Source organism: Hyla sarda, chromosome 2, assembly GCF_029499605.1.
Source record: "Hyla sarda isolate aHylSar1 chromosome 2, aHylSar1.hap1, whole genome shotgun sequence".
Classification (NCBI taxonomy): domain Eukaryota; kingdom Metazoa; phylum Chordata; class Amphibia; order Anura; family Hylidae; genus Hyla; species Hyla sarda.
The window spans coordinates 162,063,538-162,088,858 of NC_079190.1; the positions used below are offsets into that span (position 1 = coordinate 162,063,538).

Sequence of the window (25,321 nt, forward strand, 5' to 3'; positions counted from 1 at the left end):
TTCACACCAACAAAGATAAGACCGCCAGGTATGGTGGTAAATCTTGCAGAGGAAGGCTAGTGAGCCCTCAGCATGGTGTGAACCACTTGGGAAGAGAAACCGCTGGTCCTCAGAACCGCTGTCTCAACCGCCTCGCCGTCAAAAGCGGAGACGGTAAATAGGGGTGGCACAGGAGACCTGAGATAAGAGGTCTGGACGATAGGGAAGGCACAGCGTTAAGTTGTTCAGGAGCCTAGACCACGACGACGTACCACGCGCGCCGGAGCCAGGCTGGGCCACGAGAATGGCGGAAACACCCCACTGTGAGTTTCCTCAGGACCCCGAAAAGAGATGAAGGGGAGGAAACAGATAAGGTAGGGCAAAGCCCGACCACTAAACAGATAAGGTAGGGCAAAGCCCGACCAAGAGAGAGGAACGCTTCGGTTGTGGTGGGACAGCAGAGGCCCATGTCTGGAGCACCCCAGGGGTTGCAGATCACTGCAAACACCCCTGGATGTAGGGACCACTGGCCTTGGACGACTGAGGAGCGACCGAGAAGACCACATCCCAGGGACGGTCGGACTGAAGATAGCTGAGATGGCCGGAAAACTGAGTTCCGCCCATAAGGGAATTTCCCAAGAAGCAAGCAAAGAAAGAATTGCCCTAGGCCCCAAAATGTTGAAGGGGAAAATGGCTGAAAACACCTCCCCAGCCCGACAGACTGGCAGGGAGGGGCAGGAAGTAGCGTACCCGAAAAAAGCAGCGGGTAACTAAGCCACCATAGAAGGGACCGACAAGACTGACAAAAGAGAACTATCTTGCGGTCGAGAGACAATGGAGACCTGTCCCACCGGAAGAGAATCACCAGTTGAAGAGGTCGGTGATGAAACTGGGTAAATGGCACGGCCTCTACGGCCGCTGCCAACTGACACAGGACATCCATGCAAAAGCGAATGGAAACTGGAGCAGGGTGCCGAAGTCATCGGACTCTTGATAAGAGAGTCAGACGATCGGCCGGCGGAGTTGAAAGCGGCCAGAGGCCGCATCGAACTGGAGCCCCATGAGAGCGGATGGACTTGTCCCAATTGACCATCCAACCAAAGTGAGACAAGGTCTGGAGGTTGAGACTAAGACTCTCCAGGATCTGGGCCCTGGCTGGGGCTCTGATCAGGAGGTTGTCCAAGTAAGGAATCACGGAAACAACTGTTGTCCGTTAAAATGGCGATCACAGGTGCCAGGACTTTGGTAAAGGTCCACGGAGAAGTGGCCAGACCAAAACGGAGAGCCACAATAGAAAATGACCGTCCGGAAATGCAAAGCGGAGGTACCGCTGATGACCGGGAAACAATGAGATGTGGAGGCAGGCATCCTTGAAGGCCACCGAGGAACGAAAAACTCCCCTTGAACCATGGACGCCAGCACCAAAAGGAGAGACTCCATTCGGGATGGGAAAGCAAGACTCTGGCTTAGATACCCGATAACAAAGACTGGACGAACAGAAACGCCTTGCTTGGGGACCACAAAGAGGTTGGAACAAACCTCGAAAACGTTCCCCTGAAGGAACCGGGACAATTACTCCCTGGATAAAAAAAGGAGCTGCATGGTCCCGGAGAGTAAGAGGCGACCAACCACCCGAGAAAGGTCGGCGGGTGGGGGCAACTCTTTAGGCCGAGGAAGGCCTACGGGTGCCTGATGGGGCCGCAAAACGGCCAGAACGGATAGCCGACCTCCGGGAGGAACGGGATCTGAAGGAGGGAGCCCTCTTACCGAGAAGGTGCCTGGCTGGACCCTTTGTTGGTACCCTTTGTTGGTACCAAAGGTCCGCAGAACCGGAAGGAGGACTTACAGCGGAAATCGGTTCTGTGAGCCTTATCCAGAGATAATAAAGAACTCTTTTCCGCCCCTCGCCTCACTTCCTGAAGGTGGCGTCCACATGCCAGGCTTTAAGCCACATGGAGGGACGGTGGCTACCAGGTAGCTTGTGGCAAAGGCAGCACAGTGGCTGCGCATGGAAGCAGAACACAGAAAATCTCCATCTGCGGAGCATCGGAGAGCCAGATTAAAGAAATCCCCTGGAGGGATCTTGAAGACTACCCCCGCGGAGTTGGGAGACCATACTGAAAGGGCCTTGACACCCAGGCAAAAGCAAAAGCAGGAAGAACCTGCTGCCTCAAAAGGCAAAATTTGCCAAAGCCTCCATCTTCATGTCCGCTGGATCCTTGAAGGCAGCCGCATTAGCGAACGGCCGGGTAGGCGCCTTAGAGAGGCGGGAGACCGGCGGATCCACAGTTGGAGAGGAGGTCCACCGAGCAATGAGGTCCTTGGCGAAGGAATACCACGATTGAACCTTCTTCGTTTCCTTAAACTTCTTGTCAGGGTGCCTCCAGGCGGATACCAGCAGAGCGCAAAATTCAGCTTAAGAGCTGAAAGTCTTGGGTGCCGGTCGGGCACGAAAAAAGGAGACTTCTGGAGCCAAGTCGAAGTTCCTGGGTCCTTTAGATGGAAGGTGTCTCTTATGGCCGCAACCAATGAGTACACCACATCAGGCAAATCCTTGTGGTCCTCTGAGTCGGATACCGAATCAGAATCCTCACCCACAAGTTCTCCAGGTGAATGGGAACGAGGTGAGGCAGCCCTGGAAGAGGTCCGGCACGATGAAAGGAAACTTCTGGACCACGTCCGAAGTTCCTGGGTCCTTTAGCTGGAAGGTGTCCCTTATGGCCGCAACCAATGAGTACACCGCATTAGGCACATCCGTGCGGTCCTTTGAGTCGGAGGCCGAATCAGAAACTTCTTCCACAAGTTCTCCGGGTGAATGGGAATGTGTGAGGCGGCCCTGGAAGAGAGAGAGACTGACCTGGTACGCGGGTCTGGAGAGCCAGAGCGGTGACTCTGGGAGCATTCTCTAGAGGAGCGACGCTTGCTACAGGTCGGAGTAACGGGGCGATGCCTGCGAGGGGAGCCTGCCAGAAGACTCGGGAGATCAGTCCGATGACACACCCCTATGATGCTGCGGGAGCGTCAGAATAGGGGGAGAGCAGGACCCTCCAGAGGGCCGGTGTAGGGAGGGCCTCTCCAAGGCAGTCACCACATAAGGGGAAACCTGTGCCAAGTCGGATATAGACTGGGAGAGGGAGGGAGCCTAGGCTGTAGGGGCAGCCGAACCCACCGGGTCTGGAAGAACAACCGGGGTAGTGTAGCAGGGGGGTCTGAAGGAGCAGTGGAGCAGGCAAAACAAGTGGTTCAGCAGAACCAGACAGTTTAGAGATACAGTGTTAACAGATTAAAGGAGTGGCTAACACTCCAGTTAACTGTTTAGAGGGAGGCCGTTCTGGGCCTCTCTCACCCAAGACTGTGTTCCATTCCACTGTGTTGCTGATACAGTCTACTTATCTTACTGTTTCACATGCCTTGAGATCCCCATAGACCACAATGGGCCTATTTTAAAATTAAACCACAACACTGTAACACTCTGTCCCACCTCGGGACTCGAACCCGTGGTGGTCTCCAGGCTGTCCGAGAGGAGACATGCCGGCCAATAGCAAGGGAGGGGCGTGTTAGGAGCTGAGGGCACCGCTGATTGGCCCCTGCCACCATAATCGCGTGCACAGCGATGATTGGTGGTCGGTTCACGCCCTGAGAAGCTTGGGCGGCCCTGGGTGGGCGGAGCTAAAGCGCATCGGGCCGCCGAAGTATTAACAAGAAGTCCCGTAATGGCGCCCGCTCCTTGCCCCGAGCGCACATGCGAAAGCATTTGCACTCGCGGGGAACTGAGCTGACTAGAAGCCGCCGGCAGCAGCCGCTGTCTTCCTATAAAGTCTTCAGCCAGCTTTTGTAACCTGCATCATGCCGGGCTACCATGTGCGAGCGAGGCGAGCAGGGAGATAAGGTGACCCGGACCCATGAGGTACAAACCCAGGCGCTGACCGTTGGCTAGAGGGGGTGAACAGCGCATATACGCAATGTCTGTGCCCCCTCAATCGCAATGGGGAAACAGTGAGCCGCAGTTCCTGAGTGCCCACCTGAAAACAGGAAAGAAAATGGAATAAAAAATCTAACACATCCCTAAATCTAGGAAAATAATAAAACATAAGACCTGGTCTGGAGAGAACTCCAGACCATGTCCACCTCCTTAGACACAAAGCTTAAACTGATTACCTCAGGTGCCTGTGGGCGGGTATACCCTGCTGGGAGGAGCCGACTTTTCTTGTTGCCATGGTGTCGAACCTCCTAGTGACAGCAGCATACACCCCATGGTCTGTGTCACCATGATCTGTGTCCCCAATGGAGCCGATAGAGAAATTACTATTGCACCCCAGTTGGACACCATTTTACCCAAACAGTCCACTCCATACATGACCTTGCAATCAAGATACTGAGAGGGAATTTCAGAAACACACGAGAGAAAGACATTTGAAGCTAAAATTATACCGTTTTTTTATTCCAAAAACAGAGGAATCAATGTGGATTTGAGTTTCTTATCGCATTATCAATACTTCTAATAACCTGTACTGGATTCTCTTTTGCATCTCACTATGTCCTGCTTAATTACCAGTCCCTCCCCTGCTCCCCCTCCTTCCCTCTTTTTCTCAGCCTTATCTATTAAGTCTATAAGGGAGATTTATCAGTGAGTTTACCCCTTTTTCTTGTGTATTTTTTTGCGCAAAAAATTTGGGCAGTGACTTTCATTGCGTCCTTTTTGTGCTTCTTTTTTGATAGAGCAAAAAGCAAGTACTCCATTTCTTTGTGTATTGTGGAATGCATTTTTCAGTGGATACTAATTCATCATGTGCGTTTTTTTTGTTTTAGATGCATTTTTTTGCGCCAATAAGTTTTTTTTAACGCAAAGATACGCCAACAAAAAGTAGGAAAGTGTTCTACCGGACAGCTGGGGGATGCAGGCTCCGTCCCTCAACACTGCTAAACTACAACTACTCCCATCATGGGACAGAATCTGCCCCATGACGGGAGTAGTTGTAGTACCGCAGCACTGAGAGGGCACTGAGAGGGCACTGAGAGGGCTGTGGGACTATTTTGGGAAAGTTAGGACTACTACTCCCATCATGGACATACTGTGCCCATGATGGGAGTTATAGCCCAGGGGCTGAGGGGCAGATTGCACTGGGTCATGCTCCAGAGACCCGCTGCAATCTGCATTTATTAACTGTAAAAGCCAGCGGCACATGCAGCTACACTGCTCTCCCCGCCGGCTCCTGTATACGCTGCCACATTTCATAATCCCCGCAACCAGGAGACAGGACTTCTGATTGGTGAATTCAGAATTCAGAGCTCCGGTCTCCCACTGCGATCCGCATTTATTAAGTTAACAAGCCGGCGGCACATGCGGCTACACTCCAGGCTCCTGTATACAGCTGTCATAATTCATAATCCCTGCCGCTGGGGGACGGGAGCTCTGATTGGTGAAAAGCTATTCAACAATCAGAGCTCCGGTCTCCCGGGGGTGGGGATTATAAATTATGACAGTGTATTCAGTACTCCCCGCCTGGAGCCGGCAGGGAGCGCAGTGGAGCCGCATGTGCTGCCGGCTTGTTAACTTAATAAATGCGGATCGCAGTGGGTCTCAGCTATAACTCCCATTATGGATGGAGTCTGCCCATGATGGGAGTAGTAGTCCTAAAAGTCCCGCAGTCAGGGGATGTGCAAGTGCCATCCCTCAGGCTGCGGTACTGCAACTTCTCCCATCATGGGTCAGACTCTGTCCCATGATGGGAGTAGTAGTCAAAGGGCAGAGGGACAGATCGAAAGAGGGTCTCACTCCTGAGATCCCCTGCGACGTTTACTGCTCCGCCCCTAGCTAGTGATGACGTATTTAGGGAGGGTGGGGCTACACTGTCCAGACGTTTTGCATAATGGGAACAGAGCCTTTCTGGCAGTGTGTTCCCAAACAGGGAGACTCCAGATGTTGCTTAACTACAGCCCCCATGAGGGGAGTTGTAGTTTAGCAACAATTCCAGGCTCCCTGTTTAAGAGCCGGTAACAACAGGCACGGAGCGTCATAAATGGTGCTCCAGGGCCTAGGTGGTAACAGACTGGCGTTATTTAGGCCGGGGAGGGCCAGTAACAATGGTCCTCACCCACCCTGGTAACGTCAGGCTGTTGCTGCTTGGTTGGCATTTGGCTGATACTGAAAATAGGGGGAACTCTATTTTTTTTTTAATAAATAAAAAAAAACGTGTGTGGTTCCCCCATTTTTTCAGTATCAGCCAGATACCAACCAAGCAGCAACAGCCTCACGTTACCAGTGTAGGCGAGGACCATTGTTACTGGCCCTCCACACCCTAAATAACACCAGCCTGTTACCGCCTAGGCCCAGGAGCGCCATTTTTGACACTCCGGGCCTGTTGGTATGAGCTCTTCCCGGAACCCCTGTGGCGGTGGGTACCAGGGTAATAATTGGGAGTTAGCGCTAACTGATTTTAGGGTTAACGGTAAGCCCTAAAGTAATGCTTAGTAATTGATTCTGTCTACAAGACTGCTTCCACTACTAAGCCTGAAAATTCAATTATAAAAAACACAACACATTGAAAAAAAAATTTTACTTAAAAAACTCTCCCCCAAAGTCCTTGTTAACCCTTTTACTGACATTTAAAAAAAAACGCTGTTCATTGTCGCAATACACCGAATCTGACATAGTCCTCCACATTCACGTATCTAAAATGAGAAGAAAAAAACACAGAAGAAAGGTTAGTACATTTTTGGCGCTCTCCCCTGGGGTGTTCCTAAACAGGGAGCCTCCAATTGTTGATGTCTGTCTACTGTATCCTGTATATACAGTCATCTATAGACAACTGTATATACAAGATAGCGCACAAAGACTTAACCCAGGACTGCCCAGCAGCGTGGCTTAACTCTTTCCTTGCTGGGCTCCTGTATAGCATACATGAGTACACTATGCACCTCTGTTAATACAGCTGGTGTAGGTAAGTAGTGATCCTCTGCACCCTGTATATGCTATACATCACTCATTACCTCCTTGCACTCTGTGGACCGGGCACTCTGCATCCGACCCATGGAGTGGTACCCTGAAGGCAGTAAAAAAAAACACAGCAAAACACACCAGCAAAAACTCAAGAAAAACTGACAAACTCAAGAAAAACTGACAAAATGCAGGAAAAAGCTATGACAGTTTGTCTGGCATTTTTGCTGGTGGACAAAAAACCTCAATGGAATCCTGGCCTCAAAGCAATAGAATGAAATCCCTGCGTCCACTTTTCCTGTAAGGTGCAGCTCAGGTGTACAAACATAACTGTGTGGAGATTTAGAACTTTGCACAAAACTTATCATATGCCTTGCACAAGTATGGTAAATTTGGTGCAATTGTTGTCATGCCCCCTCCATAGGCTTGCATTGAGGTGGCGGAGCATGATGTCACACGGAGGCGGAGGCGGAGACGTGACATCACTATGCTCCGTCCCTGTGATCCCCTTAGCGCCGGAGTATCCCTTTAACCCCTGCATATTTGTGAGATTGTAATCGGTGTCTTCTGCTTGTGAGCTTAGCTTTGCCTTGGACTTGATAAAGGGAGGAATCCCTAAAGCTTGTCTCTACAAAATGCTGTTAGTCCAAAAGGTAATAAAAGATACTTCAACATTTTTTTGATTTTGCATCCAAAAGTATAGGAATAGATGACAAGCTCAGAGGAATGTCCCGGAAGAACAGATGTAATGATACCTTAGCATTAAATACTTATAAAATCAAACATCTGTTCTCATCTACATGGGAACAAACTATGATTAAAAGAGTCATTTTAAGTAAGCATCACAGTTTTTAGTGTTCATTTAGCTGTGGTATTAATTACAAATTGCCATATGTTGGATGCACAATCTAACAGCTGAGAAGCAGTTTTTCTGGTTTGTTTTGTACATGTTTTTAGTAAATTAACTTAATTTAAATTGGGGTTTTGTATGGAAAACATATGGCACCAATTATACAGCAATGGGGAATCTATTGGTGGTCCACAGTTTTAAAGGCTTCTATACACTACCTAAAATAAATTATTATAGTAATTGTGCTGAAACTTATTCCAGTCCCACTGATTGACACGTTATTTTGTTTTTAACACAGTGACCCAGATTTGCTAAAACTGACTAAGGCTAGGTTCCGGCATTTTTTTTTGGGGGGGGGGGGGAGGGGGACAAAAAAGGCCTAAAAAATTTCCCAACTGCTGTGCAGAATTTTTGCTGTAAAAAAAGCGCTGTGGAGCAGCAGTTGAGGTGTTTTTTCAGGGTTGTTTTTGCCCAAAAACAAACTAGCAGCAACCTAGCCTTATACAGTTTTAACAAATCTGGGCCAGATGTTTACAGAGATTCAATAGGGAATTCTAAAATGCTAAATCCACTTAGCGTTTTTGGGTTTGGCGTTAACAGCTCACAGAGGGTACTATTCTGACTGGACAGGAGGTATACATTGTATACCTCCTGCCCAGAAAAAACATACAGTCAAGTAGTGATATGTATAGATTGCTGCTTTAGGGTATATTCACACGGCAGAATTTCCCCACATCTGCACCAATTCCACGTCCGCATTCATTTGGGTGGTTTCTGGCTTGTTTGGAATCCGCATGCTAAAATTCTGAAGTGTTAATGGGAGTGCGGAATCCCATTGAAGTCTATTGGGCTTTATTTAATGTGCAATCAGTGCGGATTTCCGCATGTGGAAATTCTGCCGAGTGAATATAGCCTTATTGTAACCACTTGCTGGTCTGTGCGCTCTGCGCAAGCCAAGCAGGGAAAGAGTTAACTGCTTAGGGGATATACAGTAAGCTATATAGATGGCTGTATATAATGATCAGACATCCACTTACCCACCTCCGTTCTTGGTACAGCCTCTTCCTGTGTATCCCCGCCTCTAGTGGACTACACATCAAAATGACAGAGAAAGAGGATGGTGAGTCAAGCTCTGTTTACATCTTGCGTTTTTAGCATGCCTGTTTAAAATGTCAAGTGTGAACAAACCTTTTGACCCTTTATGCACTTTATGGGCGTCCTCCACAGGGAGAGCATCTAAAATGTACAAATTTTTTTTTCTTTCCTTTTCTTCTTGTTTCAGGTACATGAATGCAGAAGTCTACTTTCAGTGGACTACACTTATTAATTTAAGTGTAGTCCACTGAAAGTAGTCTTCTGCATTCATGTACCTGAAACAAGAAGAAAAGGAAAGAAAAAAAAAAATTTGTACATTTAGATGCTACTGTATATAGATTGCTATGTACTGTATACCCCCCTAAGCAGTTAATTAGCTCTGCTCAGCAGTGCAATTTAACTCTCTCCTTGCTGGGACAACGCAGAGCACTCAACGCAGTTGCCACCATTATGGCTGGGACAACCATTATGGCATATTGAGCTGCTTTTTATACCATACCCCTTTTTTGTTAAAACATGCCCCCTTTTTGAACAAGGTGCTAAAACACAAAAAAAGTATCTAAAAAACACAAAAAAGAAACTGGTGGCCATCTGTATTTTCCATCAGTATTTATACACCAAAACTAAGAGTGAAACTTACAAGCAAAGGTTTAATGGAAACACTTGCTTCTTTTCAATATTTTGGTCCCACTCACAATTTTGGCTTGCAAATACTGATGCAAAATACTGCCAAAATACTGCAGTTTGAAAGTGGCCTAAAGTTAAAGGGGTACTTTGGTGGAAAACATTTTTTATTTTTTAAATTAACTGGTGCCAGAAAATTAAACAGATTTGTAAAAGACCTATTAAAAAAATATTCACCCTTCCAGTACTTTTTAGCAGCTGTATGCTACAGAGGAAATTATTTTCTTTTTGAATTTCTTTTTTGTCTTGTCCACAATGTCCCCTGCGACACCTGATGCCCGTATCAAAAAGAAAACAATTTCCTCTGTAGCATACATCTGCTAAAAAGTACTGGAAGGGTAAAGATTTTTTAGTAGAAGTCATTTACAAATCTGTTTAACCTTCTGGCACCAGTTGATTAAAAAAAAAAAATGTTTTCCACCGGAGTACCACTTTAAGTACTTAACCCCTTAAGGACTCAGCCCATTTGGGCCTTAACCCCTTGGGGACAGAGCCCATTATGACCCTAAGGACGGAAGCATTTTTTGCAAATCTGACCACTGTTACTTTAAGCATTAATAACTCTGGGATGCTTTTACTTATAAATTTGATTCCAAGATTATTTTTTCATGACATATTCTACTCTATGGTAGTGGTAAATTTTTGTCCATACTTGCATCATTTCTTGGTGAAAAATTCAAAAATTTGATGAAAAATTTGAAAACGTAGCATTTTTCTAAATTTTTTTTCTTCGCTTGTAAGGAAAATAGACATTCCGAATAAATTATATTTTTATTCACATATACAATATGTCTACTTTATTTTTTTTATCATAAAGATGACATGTTTTTACTTTTGGAAGACATCAGAGGGCTTCAAAGTTCAGCAGCAATTTTCCAATTTTTCACAAAATTTTCAAAATCGGAATTTTTCAGGGACCAGTTCAGTTTTGAAGTGGATTTGAAGGGCCTTCAAATTAGAAATACCCCACAAATGACCCAATTATAAAAACTTCATCTCTCAAAGTATCCAAAATGACATTCAGTAAGTTTGTTAACCCTTTAGGTGTTTCACAGGAATAGCAGCAGAGTGAAGGAGAAAATTCAAAATCTTCATTTTTTTACACTCGTATGTTCTTGTAGACCCAGTTTTTGAATTTTTAAAAGTGGTAATAGGAGAAAAAGCCCCCCAAAATTTGTAACCCAATTTCTCTAGATTAAGGAAATGCTCAGCGGGCACAGTAGAGGGCTCAGAAGGGAAGGAGCAACAATGGGATTTTGGAGAGTGAATTTTGCTGAAATTGTTTTTGGGGGGCATGTCACATTTAGAAAGCCCCAATGTGCCAGAACAGCAGAAAACCCCACATGGCATACAATTTTGGAAACTACACCCCTCAAGGCACGTAACAAGGGGTCCAGTGAGCCTTAACACAGGTGTTTGACGACTTTTCGTTAAAATCGGATGTGTAAAAGAGAAAAAAAATGTTTTCCACTAAAGTGCAGTTTTTTCCCCAAATGTACCATTTTTACAAAAGATAATGGGAGAAAATGCCCCCCAAAATTTGTAACCCCATTTCTTCTGAGTATGGAAATACCCCATGTGTGGACGTCATGTGCTCTGCTGGCACACTACAATGCTCAGAAGAGAAGGAGCACCATTGAGCTTTTGGAGCGAGAATTTGTTTGGAAAGGAAGTCAGGGGCCATGTGCGTTTACAAAGCCCCCCGTGGTGCCAGAACAGTGGACCCCCCCACATGTGACCCCATTTTGGAAACTATACCCCTCACAGAATTTAATAAGGGGTGCAGTGAGTATTTACACCCCACTGGCATTTGACAGATCTTTGGAACAGTGGGCTGTGCAAATGAAAAATTAAATTTTTCATTTTCACGGACCACTGTTCCAAAAATCTGTCAGACACCTGTGGGGTGTAAATTCTCACTGCACCCCTTATTACATTACATGAGGGGTGTAGTTTCCAAAATGGGGTCACATGTGGGGGGTCCATTGTTCTGGCACTATGGGGGCTTTGTAAACACACGTGGCCTTCAATTCTGGACAAATTTTCTCTTCAAAATCCCAATGGCGCTCCTTCTCTTCTGAGCATTGTAGTTTGCCAACAGAGCACTTTTCATCCACATATGGGGTATTTTCTTACTTGGGGGGCTTTTTTCCTATTTTCCCTTGTGAAAATGAAAAATTTAGGGTAACACCAGCATTTTAGTGAAAATTATTTTTTTTTTCATTTTCCCATCCAAATTTAATGAAAATTCATCAAATACCTGTGGGGTGTTAAGGCTCACTATACCTCTTGTTATGGTACGTGAGGGGTGTAGTTTCCAAAATGGGGTCACATGTGGGTATTTAAGTTTTTGCGTTTATGTCAGAAGCGTTTATGCGTTTCCCGTTAGGAGTTTGCGCTGTTGCGAAAAATGTGCTGTAAACCTGCCTGTGTGAATGTACCCTGTACATGGGGGCGCAAACCTCCAGCTGTTTCAAAACTACAACTCCCAGCATGTACTGACAGACCATGCATGCTGGGAGTAGTACTTTTGCAACAGCTGGAGGCACACTGGTTGGAAAACCTTAGGTTAGGTTCTGTTACCTAACTCAGTATTATCCAACCAGTGTGTCTCCAGCTTTTGCAAAACTACAACTCCCAGCATGTACTGACAGACCGTGCATGCTGGGAGTAGTAGTTTTGCAACAGCTGGAGGCACACTGGTTGGAAAACCTTAGGTTAGGTTCTGTTACCTAACTCAGTATTTTCCAGCCAGTGTGCCTCCAGCTGTTGCAAAACTACAACTCCAAGCATGTACTGATCGCCGAAGGGCATGCTGGGAGATGTAGTTATGCAACAGCTGGAGGTACACAACTACAACTCCCAGCATGCCGAGACAGCTGTTAACTGTTTGGGCATGCTGGGATTTGCAGTTTTGCAACATCTGGAGGGCTACAGTTTATAGACCACTGCACAGTGATCTCCAAACTGTGACCCTCCAGATGTTGCAAAACTACAAATCCCAGCATGCCCAGACAGCAAAGAGCTGTTTGGGCATGCTAGGCGTTGTAGTTTTGCAAAATCTGGAGGGATACAGTTTAGAGACCACTGTATAGTAGTCTCAAACTGCAGTCCTCCAGCTGATGCAAAACTACATATTCCAGCATGCCCAAACAGCTGTCTTGGCATGCTGGGAGTTGTAGTTTTGAAACATCTGGAGGGCTACAGGTTAGAGACCACTGTACCCCTCCAGATGTTGCTAGGCAACTTACTGCCGCACGACGTCGTCGCCCGCCGATCACCGTCGCACACGGCCTCAGGACGGGTAGGTGGACTTCGGGGCTTGTCCTCTGTTGTTTCCCCGTCCTGCCCCATCTATTGTGGGTGGGAAGGACGGGGAAAACGAAAGTTAACCCCCCCGCCCCCGATCTGCTATTGGTCGTCGCTTCTGACGACCAATAGCAGGGATAAGAGGGGTGGCACCCCGGCCACCTCACTCCTATCCCTTCAGGGGGATCGTGGGTGTCTTGGACAACCGCGATCCCCCTTATATTCCGGGTCACTGGGTCACCATAGACCAGTAATGACCCGGAATCGGCGCAAATCGCAAGTGTGAATTCACTTGCGATTTTCACCGATCGCCGACACGGGGGGTGCCTGCTGATTTGCGCGGGGTGCCTGCTGATCGATATTCCCACGGGCCTATGGATACGCCCTTCGTCCTTAAGTACCAGGAAGCAAGGGCGTATGCATACAGCCTTCGTCCCCAACAGATTAAGGACTCAGACAATTTTATTTTTACATTTTCTTTTTTTCCTCCTCGCCTTCAAAAAATCATAACTCTTTTATATTTTCATCCACAGACTAGTATGAGGGCTTGTTTTTTGTGTGACCAGATGTCCGTTGTAATGCCATCACTCACTTTACCATACAATGCATGGCGCAACCAAAAAAATAATATTTGTGTGGGGAAATTAAAAAGAAAACCGCAATTTTGCTAATTTTGGAAGGTTTCGTTTTCACGCCGTACAATTTACAGTAAAAATGACGTGTTCTTTATTCTTTTAAAATGATACCCATGATAATATACTTTTCTATTATTGTTGCGCTTAGAAAAAATTGCAAACTGTTTAACCAAATTAGTACGTTTTAAAATCCCCCCATTTTGAAGACCTATAACTTTTTCATTTTTCTGTATAAGCGGCGGTATGAGGTCTCATTTTTTGCGCCGTGATCTGTACTTTTTATTGATACCATATTTGCTTGTATTAAACTTTTAATAGTTTTTTTTATAAATGTTTTAAGGAATAAAATGCTATAAAAAAGCAGCTTTTTTTTACATTCACACCGTTCACTGTAAGGTATCATTAACATTTTATTTTAATAGTTGGGATATTTATGCACGCGGCGATATCAAATTTATATAAAATATTTTTTTTTTACTTTTTGTGGGTGAAATAGGGAAAATGGGACAATTTACGTTTTTATTGGGGGAGGGGGTTTTTCACATTTTTTTTCTTTTTTTTTATACTTCAATAGTCCCCATAGGGGACTATTTATAGCAATCATTCGATTGCTAATACTGTTCAGTGCTATGCATAGGACATAGCACTGATCAATATTATCGGTCATCTTCTGCTTTGGTCTGCTCGATCGCAGACCAGAGCAGAAGACCCGTGGGAGGCAGGTGACGGGACCTCCAGCTGCCATGCTGGATGATCGGATCGCTGAGGCAGCTCCGATCATCCATTCAAGTACCGCGTTGCTGCAGATGCCATGATCTGTATTGATCACGGCATCTGAGGGGTTAATGCCAGACATCCGCACGATCGCGGATGTCCGCCATTACGGGCGGGTCCCTGGCTGCTATCAGCAGCCGGGACCTGCCGCGCATGATGCAAATGTACGTCCTGGTGCGTTAAGTACCAGCTCACCAGGACGTACATTTATGTCCCGCGTCGTTAAGGGGTTAAAGTATAACTGTCATTTCATGTATCTTTTCAGGATAAGGTATCTTGGGGGACATTTATCATTGTTGTCTTTGGTAAGTGAGTTCTGAGGTCTTTTTTTTTTTTTGTTTGTTTTGCTTATGTGCTTCATATTTATTGTACTGACACTGGGGGTTGAATAATTTGGAGCACATAAGCAAAACACAAAAGTCGCAGTTGAGACTTCTTTGCAACTTTTTAAATGGGCTTACTATTGCCTGCGACAATTACACATCATAAATTTGTTACCACTGCAAAGTGAAAACTGAAAGTTGCTTATGTAAGGCTGTTTGAAACTTTATGGGTACCCACTGTGCGAGTTTTTTGCACACAGAGTAAGCAAAAAAAAAAAAAAAAGACTTATATATGGCATCTTATACCTGGTTATCCCCCTGTAAGCTCAATTTTTTAAGTGTCCTCTTTCCCTGAACTCAGCTGCAGAGAAGATTGACATTAGTCTCTTTGATGGCTCCCATGAACACATATATACACACAGATAACAGGGGATCCTGCTTCTCAACCTGTCTGTAGCAAACCCTCAGAAGTAGCAGCAGCATTGAGGACATTAAAAAGCAATTCTTTAGCAGTAAGCTGTAAATCAGTCTTTGAGGGAAGACATTAATTAATCCAGCATCTCTGTGTTTCAACCTCTCTCTCAGGAACTTTACTGCAACTGCAAATGTGGAATACATAGATTTTAATGTGGAATACATAGATTTTACATGTTTACAATTAAATGTCTGCATTGCAATCCATTTGACTTGGTTTAAGATTTACATGTAAACAGCTGTGTATCTTACCTTTCTTCTTGCTCACATCTCCCAACAGGAGAAAGTGGGTGTTTCCCAGCAGGCCTGACAGCACTGAAGCCCGCTGGGGGACCACTTCCGCCCTCACATTGTTGCAGCGCTGTGATGAATAGAATACCTCAAGCTCTGTGCAGCATCTTTCAGTCTGTGCAGTTTTTAGTCTGTGCAGCTTTCAGTAAGGCTCTTTTCAGCTGTCAATCAAGCTCGGTGCAGAGAAACACTTCCTGAGTTTGGTCTCCTGCCATTACAAGCAGGAGACCAAAATCTGACATTTTGACCAGACGGAATGTGTTCTGGCCAAGGGATACCTCTGGTGGCCACAAGTATACTGCAGAAAAACTAACATAAAATGTTTATTTTTTTTCAATGGAAGCCAATTACAAGTTATTTATTTGGCATAAGGAATATTAAAGGGATACTCTGCCCCTAGACATCTTATCCCCTATCCAAAGAATAGGGGATAAGATGTCAGATCGCAGGGGTCCCGCCGCTGGGTACCCCCGGGAAATACCATGCAGCACCCACCTATAGCGGCTTCTGGAACCGCTGTAGGTCCTCAGGCTGAGTCCATCTAGACCACGAGGGTGGAGCATAGTGATGTCACGGCTCAGCCCTGTGACATCATGCTCCACCCCCTCAATGCAAGTCTATATGAGGGATGTGACAGCTGTCACGCCCCCTCTCATAGGCTTGCATTGAGGGGGCAGAGCGTGATGTCACACGGGGACGGAACAGTGACGTCACTATGCTCCGTCCCCGTGATTGCCAGTAATCAGACCCGGAGCGACCGTGTTCGCTCCGGGGACAGATTCTAACGGGGTGCGACATGGAAGATCACGGTGTTCCCCAGCGGCAGGACCCCCGCGATGAGGCATCTTATCCCCTATCCTTTGGATAGGGGATAAGATGTCTTAGTGCCGGAGTACCCCTTTAAATATTTGAAATCATGTTTAATGACAGTTCCCATTTAAAGGGGTACTCCCCTGGAAAACAGTTTTTTGAAAATCAACTGGTGCCAGAAAGTTAAACAGATTTGTAAATTAGGCATAAGCTAGATATTCTATTTGATATTTATTAGTGTTGCCGGTGGGGTCCGGCTTTAGTTTTGATTGCCTCAGTCCTTCTGTTGTGAGCTGCACCTAATTTTAAGATTTGTAAATGACTTCTATTTAAAAATCTTAATCCTTCCAGTACTTATCAGCTGCTTTGTGCTCCAGAGAAAGTTATTTTATTTTTTAATTTCTTTTCTGTCTGACCACAGTATACTCTGCTGACACCTCTGTCCATGTCAGGAACTGTCCAGAGCAGGATAGGTTTGCTAAGGGGATTTGTTCCTGCTCTGGACAGTTCCTACATGGATAGTTGTGTCAGCAGAGAGCTTTGTGATCAGACAGAAAAGAAATGTAAAACAAAAAGAACTTCCTGTGGAGCAGAAAGCAGTACTGGATAAGTTATTTGCAGATCTGTTTAACTTTATGGCACCAGTTGATTTAAAAAAAATGTTTTTCCACTGGAGTACCCTTTAATCTCCTGTTCTTCTTTGTTCTATTCCTTGAATCATTCCTATTTGTAAAATAACAATTTGGCTGATATTGCAGACTCACTGCAGCTATTTAACCCATGCATGCATTAAGACTGGAAATAGGGGGTTACCCAGAGCTTCCTCTGACAATTACAGCAGATTGCTGGGATTTAAAGAAGCCAAACCCAAAACAGTCGGCGGAGTCCTTGGACAGCTTCATTATCAGAAATGCATGTGACAACCCAAGTATTTGAGAGCTGTCTTGTAATGAGAAGTACACTAAACACAGGACAAAGTTGTTGGTCGTACAGTAGCAATCACACCATTATTTAGTATGGGGGCGGGAGTGCATGCCCATGTAAGTAAAGAACCGGACACTGCATTCATTGTAGGGCCACAGCCCATTTAAACAGCTGATCAGCAGGAGAGCTGAGAGGTCGCCCACATCAACCTGAAATATATAGCCAATCCTGACCATCGTCATTAGATCTCATCAATATTGAGATCTTGAAAACTGCCTTTTAACAATGTTCAGTACAATTTTTAATTTTTTTTTTAATATAAATTCTCTTGTGTTAGTTTTTCTCAAGTTACATTTATTTTTAACTCCCATTTGGGATCAAAAGAACAGCAGAGGTTTAGGAATGCCAGATATCATTTTTAGCTGCTGGAGCTAGAACTATTTAAGCCTACAATACCTCATTACCATTTTGGGAATTCAATCCTTGTTCCTAATTTCCAGGTGAAGATAGAAAGGGTAAACAATTATAATGTGCTAACATTTCCATTATCATCTTTTGTTAACATCTATGAAGCCATATTCCAGAAAAAGCATTTCTAACATTTCTATTCAGCCTTGAAATGCTGTATTAATTTCCTGTGATATCTCCTCTTTTTGTCACATCTTTAGTAATTACATTTTCTTTGTGCTACATCAGCTCTATTATTCTTTGTTCAATTGTGCCATCCATTAAAATATGAGCAATACCTAATTCCTGAATTGTTACCTGCAAATAAAGTGATTTTGATACTGATTCTTAGCATCCCGCATTCATTTTCTGTTGGTTTATTGCATACTTAAAGAATTACATTTACCTTTCATTGCATCTAATCAATGTTTGTATTATAATCAACAAGCAAAAGAACAATTTATTTGATTGCTGAAAATTTCTAAAATGTTGGCTTTGATTATAATCAGACGCCACAATCGCTAGTAACCACTGAAGTGATTGCGAGACTCTGCGCTGAGCGATCTTATAGCATTATAAATATAATCTGTACATTTATAGATAACCTATTATACATGTTTACGTACAGTTTATGCTGCATTCATTCTTTTACATAATGGATGATTTGTTTGAAGGTACACCACTAGTGGCGGTGTAAGAAGTTAGTCTATGTCTACACACACTGGAAAATAAATAAAAAAATAAATAAATAAAAAAACCACTGGCTGGTTTTCTCACAGCAACCACTCTGCTTTCATATTGTAACAAGCCCTAGTAAAATACAGTGATCCTTCAACTTACAATGGCCTCAACATACAATAGTTTCAACATACAATGGTCTTTTCTGGACCATTGTAACTTGAAACCAGGCTCAGCATACAATGCTACGGACAGTCCAGATCTGTGAAACGTGTCACAACTGGAGGGACTGACCAATCAGAATGGACATTTTACTGGTAAATCACCTCTATTACTGAAGTACATGCACTGAATGGCTGTGTAGCGCGCCCTACAGTACAGGGAGGAACTACAAGTTCTGTACTATTCCTTACCAGTGCCAGGGTTAGCTGCTCCTTTGGACACCAAGTAAGGGCGGCTCCATTTGTGTGTACAGGACCCTGAAGACGCTCCTGTCCTCTACATAAACCATTGTTTCCCAACCAGGGTGCCTCCAGCTGTTGCAAAACTACAACTCCCAGCATGCCCAGACAGCCAACAGCTGTCCGGGCATGCTGGGAGTTGTAGTTTTGCAACAGCTGGAGGCACCCTGGTTGGCAAACACTGACATAGATAGTGATTTACAGCTCCCAGCAGCTATTTATTACTTTTATATGTAAGGATTTGCTTTATCTGTATTAGTTATCTATTTATTTTTCTTTAATCCTCACTTTTTCTTATTTTTGGATGACATTTTGGGGGCTTCAGAACCAATTACCAGGTTTCCATAGAGTTATGGTCTCAACATACAATGGTTTCAACATACAATGGTGGTCCTGGAACCAATTAATATTGTAACTTGAGGGACGACTGTACAACCTTAGCTGTGATGGGTTGCTATGGTAAAGAAAGCCAGTTTTCTGTTAGCTAGTTTTTATTGTTTAGGTAAAATTTTACTATCTTTTATCATAAAAGAAATCCTGACCACTGAGCCTAAAACCAAGCTGAAACTTCCCGGTCTGTTTGTGATGATAAGAAGGAGGATGCTGTAAAGTGATCTGTACAGCATAAGGCTGGGTTTACACACTGTAAAATGAAAGACAAGGCAGTAGAATAGGCATAAAAAGCTGCATTATCGTATTATTATGTTCTGTAAGGGAATTATGCAAGTGGATTATGTTGCTAGACATTGAGTAGCAGCATAACCGCTTGTGCAAATTCCACAAGTGGAATTTCCACTGCGTGAACCCACAGCGAATTACCTACGTGTGAACGTACCCTTAAAGTCTATGGAAATGCTGCTATCAATGCACACATCATAGTTGTTTTAATTTAATTGTTGAAATTATGGCAGGTTTATTTTATACACTTTGGGAAACATTTATCAATGTTGGTGTGAGGTAATACTGTATAGATGTTACCCATGTTTGCTTGCTGTATGTTCTTTGTGTCTATATCCATGGGGCTTGCTGCAAAGCATATTGCTAAAAGCCATTAAAAAACACACTTAAAATCAAATTGAAAAAATTACAATCAGAAAATAGAAACAGGAAAAAAATCCTTTTATTTTAAAAACACTATATTTTTTCCCAGTTTCTTGACATGTCCTTCCATTCCTGAGATATGTGGGTTTATAGTTTGTTTAACAATAGAGGGAATTAGATGGGTGTTAACCTTAATAATGGGAGGGATAAGGGTATAGGTGGGATTATAGTCAGGGAGTGTGTATTAAAGGGGTATTCCAGGAAAAAACTTTTTTATATATATCAACTGGCTCCAGAAAGTTAAACAGATTTGTAAATTACTTCTATTAAAAAATCTTAATCCTTTCAGTACTTATGAGCTTCTGAAGTTAAGGTTGTTCTTTTCTGTCTAAGTCCTCTCTGATGACACGTGTCTCAGGAAACGCCCAGTTTAGAAGCAAATCCCCATAGCAAACCTCTTCTAAACTGGGTGTTTCCCCAGACATGTGTCATCAGACAGCACTTAGACAGAAAAGAACAGCCTTAACTTCAGAAGCTCATAAGTACTGAAAGGATTAAGAATTTTTAATAGAAGTAATTTACAAATCTGTTTAACTTTCTGGAGCCAGTTGATATATATAAAAAAGTTTTTTCCTGGAATACCCCTTGAAGTATACATGCCCCTTATTGTAAAACATACACACCCCCTGCAGGGAATTTTGCTACCCATCAAAGTCAATCTGTAAAAATCAGCTGCAGAAAATCGACAGCAAAATATGCACATGTGAATGTACCCTAAGTGTAGGGTCACATGTAGCGTAATTCTGTTTATTTCTACTTGATCCATCTGCTCTAGTGACTATTACCTACCTTGCTACGAATTTACCTAAAATAATTCAATAGTCTAATATGTTATTACCACATTAAATAGTATTGCCTTTTTGTACATTTTCTTGCAGTGCTATAGATAGATGCAAACTAAACCCACTGGCTCACATTCAGTAATAAGAACTGAAGTATGACTTTTATTTTAAGCAAACTTGTGGTGTATGTTCATCATTATGAAGCTGCACTTCTCTGCATTCTTCCTGAAATGTGGAGCTCAGCAGGGAATTCTTATAATCCTTGAAATGGCAATGGAGCATTTAATCACAACCACAATGATAATGAGCTTGTCAATTAAGCTGTATAAGCCCAGAACAGATTTACTGAGCTGTGAGAACCTCACTGAACCAATAATTCAGCCTTTATTATTTCCTCTTATTTTTAGAAAAAGGGATTGGAAGGCGCTTGCATATTTTAATATCCTCCACTATTATATCCTCCTTTTATTTTGCTAAATTCTATTGGGGCACAGGCACATTTATAGGTATTCTAAGATGCCATATTGTTAAGGCTTGACAGAAATAAGATAACTCTATTTTAAAGTTCACCAGTTCCAGAATAAAACAGATTAGTAGTTTATAATCTGTACACCGCTTGCCTTATCGCGTGTTTGTAGAATAAAACTGAATGCAAGACAAAGAAATGTGTGCACTGAAAAGTGAAGATAATGGGGGGAGATTTATCAAAACCTGTGGAGAGGAAAAGTGGAGCAGTTGCCCATAGTAACCAATCAGATCGCTTTTTCAGACACATTTTTAAATTGAAACAATCTATGGGCAACTCCTCCACTCTTCCTCTACACATTTTTTGATAAGTCTCCCCAAAAGTGCATTCATTATATTTAGTAGTAATTTCCAGTGCAGATTTAGTATTGACTATTATCATGACTGCTGAGAGGCACGGTATGTATATTTACCGTAACTGCTACTTGTTATTGAAATATGAAGTACATTAACTTTAAAATGTAAAGGTCTGATGTTTATTGGCATCATACTGGAATGTATACAAATAAACAGTAGTATGAAGTTACAGTAGATACTTATACTCTCCCAGCGATCAAAACCAAGCACACACCCCCTCCCCCCCCACCCCCGATCATACCCTTATCTGCTTTCCTTTGGATAGGGGATAAGAACTTATCGGAGTTCCCTTTAAGCAAAACATCAGACTGGATTTCCTGACATAGTTATTTTGCCATCTATTGATCATCTTTTCTCAAAAATAAGCTTAGTGTGGGCTAGTTATGTGCCGTTAGTTTTCTCCTGAATTGTGTGCACAGAACCTGTAGAAGGATTACACGAGGTATGTTGAAACTATTTATAGCGTTGTATTGTGCCTCAGCACAACATTGTATTGCATAGATATTGTCCTCTGCTTTTGTTACTTTGAGTCATTTCTGAACAAACTCTGCACACATTCTGGACAAATACCCCTCCAAACATATTTTGTCAGAAAAATAAGTCCCATTGACTTCAATAAGCTTTTACCCATGGATTCCACCAGAAGAAAGAACATGTTCTAGCTTCTGTCAGAACACCATTTCTTCTACTTTTGAAATTGCTCAGTGTAAACTGATCAGCGAAAAGACCAATACAATAAAATCAATGGAACATTCATTCAAGGCGGAATATGTGTGTGGAATTACGCAAGTACATTTATTTGTGTGAACATACCCTAAAACCTCTATTGTTGCAAACCCTACAATTTGTGCATGAGTCATGAACATTACTAAATAACAGCAACAATTTTACTGTAAAACAAAAAGGTAAACTTTAACGAAAGTGCTTTAAAACTTTGTCCCTGAAAGGGTGCTGCTGGCTAGCCATGTGTGTATGTTCATCTGAGAATATGCAGCATATTTTCCACTGCTACAGATGATTTTGCACAGCGTGAAATACTCTGCGTAAGCGGTACATGGGACCGTACCCAAAGAGGTATTCCAAGTTTCAAAATTGATCCCCTATCGACGGGATAGGCCACAACGAGCTGATCGGTGGGGGTCTAACTACTGAGACTGCAATTGGCCATAAGAACAGAGGAAAATTGTCCCTCAAATTAATGGATGGCAACATTCATTCTCGTGGGGCTTAAGCACAAAAAAAATGTCATCCACTAATTTAAAATTAAATCTTTGAACATAAATACCCCTAATGTCTAAACATAATATGAACTCATATCCTTCAGGGACATTTCACATGCAGCATGTTTTAAGGAAAAAAGCCATTGCAGTTTTAAAGCCAAAGAAGTCGATCCAGCGGGAAGAAGAAATAGAAGTCCTTTCTTTTAATTTCTCATTGCATTTGACTCAATGTCTTGCTTTGACTCAAAAGCCGAATCTAAAACTGCCAGGATGCTTGCCTGGATGGGTTGCTGAGAAACCACAACACCCGTTACAGCAAATCTATCCAACTGCAGAGAGATAAAGGGCAACCCGAACATGCAGCATGGATTATATACTGGTGGTCCAACTGGAATGGACGTACCAGATATTCTTATAGACAATAATAAACATAAAGTTTCCTCAAATCGTGGAAAAATCACAGACATCCAGATAGTGGCTAACAAAGTACTAAAGTTTATTGTCCAATAGATAAGGGCTTTTGGAGAATCTGTCTCCTTCTTCAGATACACAGACTTTCATGTTTGTATATCACAATATCCAAAAGCCCTTATTTATTGGACAATTAAAGGTGAACCTTATTATGTACCCTAATGAGGCATGTATTCCAGCACATCTCATTGCAATGCAGAAACTATACTGTAAGGGTATGTTCACATGTAACTTGCTGCAAATTTCACACATGAAAATCCACAAGTAATATTAGAGCATATATTATAAGGTTTTCATGCATGAAATCGGCACTCATACACTACCTAAAGTGTGGATTTAGTGCATAAAAACTTGTGTGTGAAATGCACAGCACATATGTGTGAAACATACCCTAAAATAGTACCCCCATTCCATGTAAAACCCCTGGTTAAATATGAGGTCCGGGCTACACTGCGTCAGTGCGGAGATATAAGAGTTTAAAAGATATGCAAATTAGACTTTGGAGCCCACTGGGTGTTTTCCTCGGCTGTTAGAGCCCAGCAAAGCATTGGTCACCTTCTCTACCCACTTGATTGATCTCTACCAGGCTGTACTGTAATTCCTTTCCCCTGTAATCTAAAAGCCGAGGAGAATGCCTAGAGGGCTCCGAAGCCTAATTTGCATATTTTTTAAACTCCAAAATCTCAGTACTGGAGGGGTCGATGGACTAATGAGAGGTCTAAATTGATTCAGGGTCGAGAGCCCTATATAGGAATGTCCTTATGTTATATCCTAAAAACCTGCTGACAGGTCCACTTTAATTATTCAGTAACAGCTGTAGTCAGCAAGATTGCATACAACTCAATTAGGGAGAATTATCAAGTTCTCTCATAGTAACAGTCTCCTTGTTGCCCAAGTAGGCAATTCATGATAGTGGATAAATGAATCCAGGTAAGGTTGTGTTCACACAGTGTGGTTCTTCTGTGTTTTTTTTATTGCACTTTCCTGTTACTGTTCATTTGCAATATATTATATTGCTGTGAGAGGTTTAGAAAAAACACCCCAAGAAACACAAAATATAAATTCAGCTTTGAATACAAGCCAAGTATATATCTTTGTATATCTAAACATTGGGTAATGGTTATAACCATTTATTTAGATAAACAACAAATACAGTAAATCAGTGCATTTAAAATATACCATATGCAGTATATTCTCTGCATTTTCCTTTATGGGATAGTTCAGTAAATATAAGGACTGGATTTCTAGTATAGGCTATGAATAAAGCAATGTACCTTTGCTGCCATCTTCTGTCTGTTGTGGTCAGTGCCTCAATATGTTTTTCTTTTTTCATACTTTTGCTTAGTTAAAACAAAGTGAAGCAAATGCTGACACCAAGGAGAAACTACCATTGCGTCTACGTATCTTTGAAAAATTCCCCAACAGACCCCAGATGGTGAAGATCTCCAAATTGCCTTCTGATTTTACCGTCCCAAAAATAAGGTAGATTTATTTTGGTTGATATTGTATTTTATTAAGGTATTCAAAGGCTATATCTGCATTACTAAGACATACTATGCTATCACTGAATTATTGTAACATTTTAAAAGAGAGCTTTTCCCATTTAACACAAGCAACATCAAGGTCTGGATGTTACACCTCACTCTCAAGTCTCAAGGAGTTGTTAGACTAGTACACAAGTTTCAAAGCTGTACCAGCCTCTTTATCAGATAAGATACATATTATACAAATTACTTCTTCAAGTAAAAACATGGAAAAATACACTGGAGGAAAGTGGTTTGTAAGCTGTATCTATAATATGGCGTTTTCATAGGTGGAGCAGATTACAGGCAAATAGAAATGAATATACTGTATAGTTCACTGAATGTATCAAGGACTGCTGATTCTACTAAGCTTCTTTGCTGGCAACATGACTTATAATTAGATATCTATTCATGCCCTGATAGCAAAACAACAACTTTAAGTTATAAGAAACCAAGTTCCAAAAACTAAAGTGTTCAGTGGTGATGTTTAATATGGTAGTCTTAATCATCAGTATACTAGAGTAACATGGGCCAAATATATTAAAGGAGTACTCCGTTGGAAAAATAAATGTTTTCAAATCAACTGGTGACAGAAAGTTTAACAGATTTGTAAATTATGAAGAAAGCAGGTAGATGCCAACAATTAAGAAACTTCACCTTTATTAGAACCA

At 42.8% G+C, this 25,321-nt stretch overlaps 1 protein-coding gene across 9 annotated transcripts in view; it reads left to right on the plus strand.

The window, feature by feature from the left end:
- The window catches only part of NALCN (sodium leak channel, non-selective), a 657,013-nt gene that overhangs the window by 466,852 nt on the left and 164,840 nt on the right, over nucleotides 1–25,321 (plus strand). For all 9 annotated transcript variants that reach the window (XM_056555671.1, XM_056555665.1, XM_056555672.1 and 6 more), the window contains one exon: nucleotides 24,473–24,609. In XM_056555671.1, coding sequence (XP_056411646.1) covers nucleotides 24,473–24,609 — 137 coding nt within the window. The remainder of the gene's footprint in view (nucleotides 1–24,472; nucleotides 24,610–25,321) is intronic.